General features: G+C 40.8%; 1 protein-coding gene across 1 annotated transcript in view; it reads left to right on the plus strand.

Annotated features, from left to right (window-relative positions):
- The window catches only part of pth2ra (parathyroid hormone 2 receptor a), a 193,749-nt gene that overhangs the window by 137,226 nt on the left and 43,892 nt on the right, over positions 1–12,631 (plus strand). The window contains exons 10-11 of the mRNA XM_060928657.1: positions 2,834–2,928; positions 8,723–8,861. Coding sequence (XP_060784640.1) covers positions 2,834–2,928; positions 8,723–8,861 — 234 coding nt within the window. The remainder of the gene's footprint in view (positions 1–2,833; positions 2,929–8,722; positions 8,862–12,631) is intronic.

Raw genomic sequence — 12,631 nt, forward strand, 5'->3', positions numbered from 1 at the left:
ATTTTTAAGCAAAGGGTCGTCTCACACCAAATATTGACTTTGTTTCATTTATTATGGCTTACTGTTATTGATAGTATTTTTTTAATGTTGAAACATTTCATTTCATTATTTTTAAGCAATTTTTGGTCTACAGCATTTCTTTACATGTGCCTAAGACTTTTATACAGTACTGTAGCTTGTATGAAAAATACAAGTGGCATACTGTATTTCCCAGTAAAACACTTATGTCCATACTGTGTGTGTGTGTGTGCATGCGCGTGTGTATATATATATATATATATATATATATATATATATATATATATATATATATATACACACACACACACACACACACACACACACACACAGAGTTGTGCTTGAAAGTTTGTGAACCCTTTAGAATTTTCTATATTTCTGCATAAATAACTAAACTAAACTAAAACAACATCAGATTTTCACACAAGTCCTAAAAGTAGATAAAGAGAACCCAGTTAAACAAATGAGACAAAAATATTATACTTGGTCATTTATTTATTGAGGAACATGATCCAATATTACATATCTGTGAGTGGCAACAGTATGTGAACCTTTGCTTTCAATACCTGGTGTGACCCCCTTGTGCAGCAATAACTGCAACTAAACATTTCCGGTAACTGTTGATCAGTCCTGCACACTGGCTTGGAGGAATTTTAGCCCATTCCTCTGTACAGAACAGCTTCAACTCTGGAATATTGGTGGGTTTCCTCACATAAACTGCTTGCTTCAAGTCCTTCCACAACATTTCGATTGGATTAAGGTCAGGACTTTGACTAGGCCATTCCAAAACATTAACTTTATTCTTCTTTAACCATTCTTTGGTAAAATGACTTGTGTGCTTAGGGTCGTTGTCTTGCTGCATGATCCACCTTCTCTTGAGATTCAGTTCATCGACAGATGTCCTGACATTTTCCTTTAGAATTCACTGGTATAATTTAGAATTCATTGTTCATCAATGATGGCAAGCCGTCCTGGCCCAGATGCAGCAAAACAGGCCCAAACCATGACACTACCACCACCATGGTTCACAGATGGGATAAGGTTCTTATGCTGGAATGCAGCGTTTTCCTTTCTCCAAACATAACGCTTCTCATTTAAACCAAAAAGTTCTATTTTGGTCTCATCCCTCCAGAAAACATTTTTCCAATAGGCTTGTCCACGTGATCTTTAACAAACTGCAGACGAGCAGCAATGTTCTTTTTGGAGAGCAGTGGCTTTCTCCTTGCAACCCTGCCATGCACACCATTGTTGTTCAGTGTTCTCCTGATGGTGGACTCATGAACATTAACATTAGCCAATGTGAGAGAGGCCTTCAGTTGCTTAGACATTACCCTGGGGTCCTTTGTGACCTTGCTGACTATTACACGTCTTGCTCTTGGAGTGATCTTTGTTGGTGGACCACTCCTGCGGAGGGTAACAATGGTCTTGAATTTCCTCCATTTGGACACAGTCTGTCTGACTGTGGATTGTTGGAGTCCAAACTCTTTAGAGATGGTTTTGTAACCTTTTCCAGCCTGATGAGCATCAATAACACTTTTTCTGAGGTCCTCAGAAATCTCCTTTGTTCGTGCCACGATGCACTTCCACAAACGTGTTATGAAGATCAGACTTTGATCCCTGTTGTTTAAATAAAACAGGGTGCCCAGTCACACCTGATTGTCATCCCATTGATTGAAAACACCTGACTCTAATTTCACCTTCAAATTAACTGCTAATCCTAGAGGTTCACATACTTTTGCCACTCACATATGTAATATTGGATCATTCATTTAATACATGCAACATTAAATCATCTGCTGAAAAAATACAGGGGACAATAAACCTAGGCTATGTCTCTAAATATCTATAAAACTTCATCTAGAATGGTTTTAACAAGCATATTTTTGAATGCATATAAAATATAAATGTATAAATATAACATAAATTCCACAGGCACTAATACAGGCCTGTCTCTATTAGACCACAATGTCAGTTCACCCCTTCTTTTATGACTAAAAGGATGCAAATGAGAGGCTATGTTTGTTTTTGTTTTGTTTCACTTCATAGGTTAGATTTGTTTTTGTATTTATTTTTCAGCTCTAACCCTGTTTAAACAATTTTAATCCTTTTAGAAATCTGACTCACAGGCCCCCAACTGTGTACGGATATTCCATAAGCAATTAGTAGTTTTCAAATAATTCCTCAACCAGCAATAAAAAGCTATTCATCTCAATCCAACCGCCAAACAAACCACTTGAGATTCAAACAAATAAAGCCATTTGGTGGCAACCCGCAGTAACAGGCTTTGATTCTCAATTTGATTATCTTGTATTTAATTATACAATATTGTTATATTGATTGATTATTATCTGTGAAATGGTTTGTGCGCTCAGCACCTGTCAAATCCTAATGAATTTGTTGCCTTGTCTTTGAGCATGACCTGAACAGACTTGGGTCTCTTACAATTCTGTTTCTAGCCTGCCATTTAAATAACTTGTATTTTGTCACCTCACTTTAACTTAACTCGTAGATGATGGGCTTGGACATTTCTATCTGTCTGACTCGGCGATGTTCTGAAACTTTGTTAGCTGTATAAAGAATACAAGGTGTGTATATGTGAGGGGAAGTGTTTCATGTGTTTGGGTGCTCTAAAATTGTTTTGAATATGTGTTTCATTTCTTTGTAGTGAGAATAATTTAATTCATCTTACACTGACAGAGAGGAGGGTTTATCGCAGACACTGGACTGACAATTAAATATCTGCTTCATACTTCTGTAAGCAATTTATCACCCCAATGATTCGCTTTTGTTTTTGTTTTTATTCTCTCTTGCTCAGCTAAACTTTATCCTGTTTGTGAATATTGTTCGAGTGCTGGCAACCAAGATCCGGGAGACCAATGCAGGCAGATATGACACAAGAAAACAGTACAGGTTTGTGCAACAGCCATGAGATTTTTCCTCCATCATTTCATAAATACTATTTATAATATAAATCATGGAATGTTAGTACTGAAATAAGTTATACTCAGAAACATTGCTATAGTCAATGAACCTGGCACTCAGAAACATTGCTATACTGTAGTCAATGAACCACAGCTGCTTTTAGATAATGTAATTTGATTCTGCTCACAGTTGGTATTCTGTTTTACAACCCCGATTCCAAAAAAGTTGGGACAAAGTACAAATTGTAAATAAAAACGAAATGCAATAATTTACAAATCTCAAAAACTGATATTGTATTCACAATAGAACATAGACAACATATCAAATGTCGAAAGTGAGACATTTTGAAATTTCATGCCAAATATTGGCTCATTTGAAATTTCATGACAGCAACACATCTCAAAAAAGTTGGGACAGGGGCAATAAGAGGCTGGAAAAGTTAAAGGTACAAAAAAGGAACAGCTGGAGGACCAAATTGCAACTCATTAGGCCAATTGGCAATAGGTCATTAACATGACTGGGTATAAAAAGAGCATCTTGGAGTGGCAGCAGCTCTCAGAAGTAAACGTGGGGTTTACATTAGACCGTATCAGCGGATCATCAGATTAACATTTTTAAAAACGATTAGCGTGCACACAGCAACGCCAATACACGATTCGCGTGCACACAGCAACGCCAATACACGGATACGCTAATCACATGACTAATTCTGCACGTAAGTTGAGAAATGTGTCAGTGCGGCTCATCGCTTCCTCCTCAGCGGCTGCGCTCCAAATCACTCCGCCCTGAACAGCGAGTGCCCTCTGGAGGGTGCGCACTCCGGCCCTGCACAGCTCACAGAGCGTGCGAGGTAAGGGCACGAGCAGTGATTCGGGACTGAGCCGCTGTGCACAAGTCACTTACCACTTGCAAGTGGAAGGATGGCAAGCCTAAAGACAATCATAACTACACAATGGCAGTATTTGCATCAGTATTTGCAGTATTTTCATACTTTTATACTCTTTAATGAAAGGTGATACAAGGCGGAAGTCCGCGCCGTTTTTCAGCAGTCGCGTCACATGACCAACGCCAGCGAATCAGGAAGGTGGATGTCACAGTGACGTTGTCCAATGACAACGCCAGCTAGAGCTCAGCACAGCGTATCTGCGTATTCTCAATGTTTACACAGCACCGGACCAGACACGATCTGGATTGAATACATGGACCCTGGCGGATTCCTGTTTCCCGGCGTTTCCAGGCGTTTTAATGTAAACGGACAGTGCATCCGCGAAGAAAACGAGACAGATACGGTCTAATGTAAACTTGGCCAAAGATGGGAAGAGGATCACCAATCCCCCTAATTCTGCGCCGACAAATAGTGGAGCAATATCAGAAAGGAGTTTGACAGTGTAAAATTGCAAAAAGTTTGAACATATCATCATCTCCAGTGCATAATATCATCAAAAGATTCAGAGAATCTGGAAGAATCTCTGTGCGTAAGGGTCAAGGCTGGAAAACCATACTGGGTGCCCGTGATCTTCGGGCCCTTAGACGGCACTGCATCACATACAGGCATGCTTCTGTATTGGAAATCACAAAATGGGCTCAGTAAGATTTCCAGAGAACATTATCTGTGAACACAATTCTCCGTGCCATCCGCCGTTGCCAGCTAAAACTCAATAGTTCAAAGAAGAAGCCGTATCTAAACACGATCCAGAAGTACAGACGTCTTCTCTGGGCCAAGGCTCATTTAAAATGGACTGTGGCAAAGTGGAAAACTGTTCTGTGGTCAGACAAATCAAAATTCAAAATTTGAAGTTCTTTATGGAAATCAGGGACGCCGTGTCATTCGGACTAAAGAGGAGAAGGACGACCCAAGTTGTTATCAGCGCTCAGTTCAGAAGCCTGAGTCTCTGATGGTATGGGGTTGCATTAGTGCATGTGCCATGGACAGCTTACACATCTGGAAAGACCCCATCAATGCTGAAAGGTATATCCAGGTTCTAGAGCAACATATGCTCCCATCCAGACGACGTCTCTTTCAGGGAAGACCTTGCATTTTCCAACATGACAATGCCAAACCACATACTGCATCAATTACAGCATCATGGCTGCGTAGAAGAAGGGTCCGGGTACTGAACTGGCCAGCCTGCAGTCCAGATCTTTCACCCATAGAAAATATTTGGCGCATCATAAAACGGAAGATACGACAGAAAAGACCTAAGACAGTTGAGCAACTAGAATCCTACATTAGACAAGAATGGGTTAACATTCCTATACCTAAACTTGAGCAACTTGTCTCCTCAGTCCCCAGATGTTTACAGACTGTTGTAAAGAGAAAAGGGGATGTCTCACAGTGGTAAACATGGCCTTGTCCCAACTTTTTTGAGATGTGTTGTTGTCATGAAATTTAAAATCACCTAATTTTTCTCTTTAAATGATACATTTTCTCAGTTTAAACATTTGATATGTCATCTATGTTCTATTCTGAATAAAATATGGAATTTTGAAACTTCCACATCATTGCATTCCATTTTTATTTACAATTTGTACTTTGTCCCAACTTTTTTGGAATCGGGGTTGTATTCCGCTATCAGATGCCATCTTCTCTTATATATATATGCACTTGGACTGTTTGCCTTTGTGTGTGTGTGTATGTGTATACACACACAAAGGCAAATGGTCCAAATCGGCAGGCTAGATCAGAGATGTGAAAACAGGCAAAAGGTCAGTTGAGGCGCAAACAGTACATCAAAGGCTAAGCGAGAACAATAACAAGAAACAGGCACAAAAATCAAGAAACCAGGAAACCAAAAACACGGGTAGAAAGGATCGGTATTGCGTACTTAATGTAACGTAATACTTCGCAATGCACTTGCATCAGCACAGTCCTTAAATAGGTAAACACATAGTTATCTAATTGAGTTCAGGTGCATCTTGTTCACAGCGCTTGTCCTGGAGTCCACCTGGCGCACACACAGCCTGAGGCGTGCCTTCAGGTGCACGCGCCACAGCGCACAGGACTGACAGAACCCCCTCCCAAAGGCGAAAATCCATCATACTTGGCCCCAGTGGGGGCTCAGGACACGACTTGGGTTCTTGGCTAGGAGTAGGCTTGAGCTCGGGACTTGACTTGGACTCTGGGACGGAATCATGCTCAGACTCCGGACCTGACTTGAATCTTGGACTAGGCTCGGATCCAGGACTGAAGGTGGCCTCAAGCTCCGGGCTGGATTTGAGCTCTGGAGATGACTTGAGCTTCGGACACAACTCTGGCTCCAGCTCAGGAGATGAGTCAAGCTGGAGTTCTGGAACTGGCTTGGACATGGGGCTGGAAGTGTGCTCGAGCTCCAAAGATGACTTGAACTCTGGCTCCAGCTCAGGAGAAGACTCAAGCTAGAGTTCTGGAACTGGCTTGGACATAGGGCTGGGCTTGAGCTCAGGAGATGACTTGAGCTCTGGTGACAACTCTGGCTCCAGCTCAGGAGATGACTCGAGGTGGAGTTCAGGAACTGGTTTGGATACAGGGCTGGACGTCTACTTGAGCTCCGAAGATGGCTTCTGCTCTGGAGATGGCCCGAGCTCTGGACTGGACTCTTGCTCAAGCTCTAGAGAAGACTCAGGTGGGAGTTTGGGAACTGGCTTGGGTTCAGAGTAGGAAGCGAGCTTCGACTCAGGCTCCAGGCTGCATTTGGGCTCAGGAGAGGACTCGGGCTCTGCGGATGACTGGAGTTCTGGACTTGGCTCAAACTGTGGACTTGGCTCTCTTTTGAACTGTGGACTTGGCTCAGGTACAGGCTCAAGCTCTGCCAGCATGTTGCTTTGGTCCTGATTAGGACCCGGCAGCGGGACGATGCAGACATCTTCATGGCTGGGTGACAGCGGGATGATGCAGATGTCTTCATGGTCGGCTGAGGCAGAGCTTGTTCCAACGTCCTCTGACACAGGTTCAGGAACAGGCTCAGGTTCTGGCCTTAACTCAGGTGCTGGTTCTGGCTGAGAAACCAGCTCAGGAGAGACAGCCTCTAAGAGGGGCTCAAGAACACCCTCCTCTGCTGTCTCTACATCAGCCACTGGAGGAAGCTCTGGAGCAATGGTCTCCTCAGCTGAGTTGACCACTAGAGTGATTGCCCCTCCCCAAAAATTTTCATGGGGTTCCTCCTTTACTAATGATTCAAAAATGAACTTGAGCATGGCAAAGAAAGTGTGTGAGCTTCAAAGGCATGGATGCTCAACTTAGATTAGGTAATCCACCCATTTGCATGCTCGTCCAGCAATAAACCTTAGTATGAAGCTTACCCAGATGGGTTCGGGTGGCTTGGGTTCTTTGAGGTTCTCATAGAAGAAGTTGTACTGCAGACTGAATCCCAGAGAGTGATATATTCCATAGTAGATTGCCAGGGGACTCCAGTCAGTCTCCAGCCGAAAATACGAGGCAAGAGGCAGAGACAGGGAAACCCAGAAGTAGCATGGAATCGCATACTGAAACGTTTCTGCTACATCCATTGTAGGGCGAAGTATTCTGTCAGGTACGCAAGGGAGGCAGATGTATGTGCAGAAGTGTTCAGTTTAATAAAGTACATATATATACAAATACACACAAAGGCACACAATCCAAATGGGCAGGCTAGATCAGAGACATGAAAACAGGCAAAAGGGTCGGTTGAGGCGCAAACAGTACATCAAAGGCTAAGTGAGAACAATAACGGGAAACAGGCACAAGAATCAAGAAACCGGGAAACCAAGAACAAAACAAGTAATGCGTGCTTAACGTAGTGTAATACTTTGCTATGCACTTGCATCAGCACAGTCCTTAAATAGGTAAACACATAGTTCTCTAATTGAGTTCAGGTACGCCTTGTTCACGGCGCACGTGCTGGAGTCCACTCGGTGCACGCGCCACAGCGTGCAGGACTGACAATTACTACCTTTTGCTTTCTAATGTCAAAAGGCCATTTGTCCATATAAGCATTCAGTCAGGAAGCAAGCAAACTGTGAAGGCATGCAATTTGGTGTGGTTAATAACAGTAATCAATTCAGTGCTTTTGGACACTATCCCACTGCAGTATGCAGTATTTCACAGATGCCAGTCTGGCGAGATGCCACTGTTCAGTCAAGGCCACATTACACAGGTTTACAAAATTATACAAAAGGGTGCAGTCACATTTTGTAGTTTAAATGCGGTCTCTTAAATAGCTCCATCTCTGATTTCTCAGTATATAATGCTAACTATATGATTAAATTCACACCACTTTTATTACTTTTCTTTGTTAGGTATATTTCCTCAGCTTTCATCTTCTTTTAGATTTTGGGTGTCACTAAGAACATTATTATACCTCATTGATTCTTCTGTGGATTGGCAGTGGGTTAGTGAAGGGTGGTGGATCATTTGAGGATTTTTGAGCCAATATTGTCTGTAGTCATTGCCCATATGACAGACTCCAATATGATCCCTGAAATGTCATACTGAAATTATTCTAATACTGTGAAGTTAAGCTTTGAAATATCCTGATAATACAGAACTTTGTGGAAAATATAATTACTTGCATTGGTGGGGTGGCACTGAAGTCAAGTTACTGTCTGTGCAGAGTCTCATGTTTTCCATGTGGATTTTGTCCAGGCACTCCAATTTTGGGCCACCTCCCAAAAGCATTACCCCAAAAACTCCCAAAAGTGGTTTAGCTATTATAAATTCATGGTTCATGTTCTGAAATCTCATCTATTAACTTATACATTCATATTTAACAAAATAAGTTTAATGACTTCCTTCTCCATCTCATTCATTCCTTATGTCTGTAACCAGGAAGCTGGCTAAATCCACACTGGTGTTGGTGTTTGTTTTTGGTGTCCACTACATTGTGTTTGTGGGGATGCCACACACATTCAAGGGACTTGCCTGGGAAGTGCGCATGTACTGCGAGCTCTTCTTCAACTCTTTCCAGGTACTTAATCATTGGTAAAGTGCTTGCGTACCTAATGTAATCAGATGTCAAATTTACTCTGCAAGGCAAGATGTATGCAATCTCCATTCAAGGATAACACTTTACAAGGTACATAGATACATAAGTCCCTATGCACAGACTAAGCAGGAATTAATGAACACTTGGTACATAGTCAGTAAGTACTAATAAAGTAGTGGTTTGGTCGACTGTTATGAACTAAGCACTTAGTACTGACTCTTATATATCTACATGGGAAATGCTGGCTAATGAGTCAGTAGTAGTATCATGTCTTTGACTTTATAATGCTGTCTCCATTTGAAGGACACAGTAACACTTCAGTCCTTATCAAACATATACAAATTACTTACTCATTCAGTAATATATGGAAAAGATACTTTATAAGGCCAAAAGTTTGTGGACGTCTGACCATCCCACCCATACAGTTAGGTTCATAAATATTTGGACAGAGACAATATTTTTCTAATTTTAGTTCTGTACATTACCACAATGAATTTTGAACAAAACAATTCAGATGCAGTTGAAGTTCAGACTTTCAGCTTTAATTCAGTGGATTGAACAAAATGATTGCATAAAAATGTGAGGAACTAAAGCATTTTTAAACACAATCCCTTCATTTCAGGGGCTCAAAAGTAATTGGACAAATTAAATAATTGTAAATAAAATGTTCATTTCTAATACTTGGTTGAAAACCCTTTGTTGGCAATGACTGCCTGAAGTCTTGAACTCATGGACATCACCAGATGCTGTGTTTCCTCCTTTTTAATGCTCTGTCAGGCCTTTACTGCAGCGGTTTTCAGTTGCTGTTTGTTTGTGGGCCTTTCTGTCTGAAGTTTAGTCTTTAACAAGTGAAATGCATGCTCAATTGGGCTGAGATCAGGTGACTGACTTGGCCATTCAAGAATATTCCACTTCTTTGCTTTAATAAACTCCTGGGTTGCTTTGGCTTTATGTTTTGGGTCATTGTCCATCTGTATTATGAAATGCCGACCAATCAGTTTGGCTGGATTTGAGCACACAGTATATGTCTGAATATCTCAGAATTCATCCGGCTGCTTCTGTCCTGTGTCGCGTCATCAGTAAACACTAGTGACCCAGTGCCACTGGCAGCCATGCATGCCCAAGCCATCACACTGCCTCCGCCGTGTTTTACAGATGATGTGGTATGCTTTGGATCATGAGCTGTACCACGCCTTTGCCATACTTTTTTCTTTCCATCATTCTGGTAGAGGTTGATCTTGGTTTCATCTGTCCAAAGAATGTTCTTCCAGAACTGTGCTGGCTTTTTTAGATGTTTTTTAGCAAAGTCCAATCTAGCCTTTTTATTCTTGAGGCTTATGAGTGGCTTGCACCGTGCAGTGAACCCTCTGTATTTACTTTCATGCAGTCTTCTCTTTATGGTAGATTTGGATATTGATACGCCTACCTCCTGGAGAGTGTTGTTCACTTGGTTGACTGTTGTGAAGGGGTTTCTCTTCACCATGGAAATTATTCTGCGATCATCCACTACTGTTGTCTTCTGTGAGTGTCCAGGTCTTTTTGCATTGATGAGTTCACCAGTGCTTTCTTTCTTTCTCAGGATGTACCAAACTGTAGATTTTGCCACTCCTAATATTGTAGCAATTTCTCGGATGGTTTTTTTCTGTTTTCGCAGCTTAAGGGTGGCTTGTTTCACCTGCATGGAGAGCTCCTTTGACCGCATGTTTTCTTCACAGCAAAATCTTCCAAATGCAAGCACCACACCTCAAATCAACTCCAGGCCTTTTATCTGCTTAATTGAGAATGACATAACGAAGGAATTGCCCACACCTGCCCATGAAATAGCCTTTGAGTCGATTGTCCAATTACTTTTGGTCCCTTTAAAAACAGGGTGGCACATGTTAAGGAGCTGAAACTCCTAAACCCTTCATCCAATTTTAATGTGGATACCCTCAAATGAAAGCTGAAAGTCTGGACTTTATGTCCATGTCCATTATATAACTATAACTTGAATATGTTTCAGTAAACAGGTAAAAAAAGAAAATTTGTGTCAGTGTCCAAATATATATGGACCTAACTGTATGTGCTTTTTGAACATCTCATTCCAGATTTAGCTTCCTTTGCGATTATAATAATCTCCACTCTTCTGGGGAAGCTTTCAAATAGATGATGAAATGTGGCTGTGAGGATTTGCCCATTCAGCCACAAAAGTATTAGTGAGGCCAGCACAGATATCAGGCAAGGAGTCCTGAGGCACAATCTGCATTCCTGTTTATCCCAAAGGTGTTCAGTGGGGTTGAGGTCAGGACTTTATGCAGGTCACTCAAGTTCTTCCACATAAACCTTAGCAAACCATGTTTTCATGGTTATCTCGCAGTGTGCACAGGGGCACTGCTATGCTGGAGCAGGTTTGGGCCACTTAATTCTAGTTAAGGGAATCTAATGCTACAGCATATAAAAAAAACATCCTATGCAGTTGTCTGCTTCCAACTCTGTGACAATTTAGGGACAAACCTGACAATTTAGTCAAGTGTCTACAAACTTTTGGCTAAATAATGTATCTCAAAGTGATATATCAATTATGAGCTATCTTTTTGTGATTGTAATTGGGGATTATTCAGAATGAACACTGAAACTTACTCTGGCAGGGAAAAAAATGATGGGAGGAAAGAAATCTATTCTACTAGACACTAGGGTTTTAGCTAGAGTCTTATTTGTGTAGAATGTGTGGGAATAATGGGCGTGTTGACCTCTGCCTCCACTGAGCATGCATTTTTATGTTTATGAATAATAAATTATTATAATAGATAAACATATAGAGGTAATGAAGTGTTGGAATGGGTTATTTTGCCACAGCTAGTTGTTCTTCAGTATAGGGATGCACTGAAACTTTTTTTTTTTTGGGGGGGGGGGGGGGGGCTGTAAATAGACAGGTGGCCCCTGCACCCCTACAGTACAAGGCAAAAGTTTGAACACACCTTCTAATCCAATGGCTTTTCTTTAATTTTATTAATTAAAACACACTTCATGTTTTAATGTAATGATGGACTGTCATATTTGGGGGTTTTGTGGTTTTTGCAGCTGCACTTGATGCATTGAAAGTTCTTGCAATTTTACCAGATTGACTGACCTTCACGTCTTAACGTAATGATATATTATGTTATATTATGATATATTATGTTATTTCTGTTTACTTAATTGAGCGGTTCTTGACATAATATGGATTACTACAGTTGTGGAATAGGGCTATTTATTGTATTTTTACTATTTACTGTTTGATCTCAAACACGTTAAGAAGACAAGAAATTGCACTAATTACAACTTTTGATGAGACACATCTGTTAATTGAAAAGCATTCCAGGTGACTACCTCATGAAGCTGGTTAAGATAATGCCAATAGTGTGCAGTGTCATCAAGGTAAACACTGGCTACTTTGAAGAATCTAAAATATGAAACATTTTGTTTTTTGACACTTTTTTGTTCACAACAATCCATATAATGTTCCATATGTTATTTCATAGTTTTGATGTCTTCAGTATTGTTCTACAATGTAGAAAATAGTCCTAAATACAGAAAAACCTATGAATGAGTAGGGGTATCCAAACTTTTGACTGGTACTCTACTTCAGTAGGTAAGTAAGACAAATTTTGAGGAGCTGATATCAGTAGTAATTAATCAGTTGTTAGATAGTAGTTCTTCAGTAGGTATATGAGACTCAGCAATTATGGTTTAACTCATAATGGTCTGCAAACCATTATTTTATTTTTACTCAT

The sequence above is a fragment of the Neoarius graeffei genome, chromosome 9 (genome assembly GCF_027579695.1).
Source record: "Neoarius graeffei isolate fNeoGra1 chromosome 9, fNeoGra1.pri, whole genome shotgun sequence".
Lineage (NCBI taxonomy): Eukaryota > Metazoa > Chordata > Actinopteri > Siluriformes > Ariidae > Neoarius > Neoarius graeffei.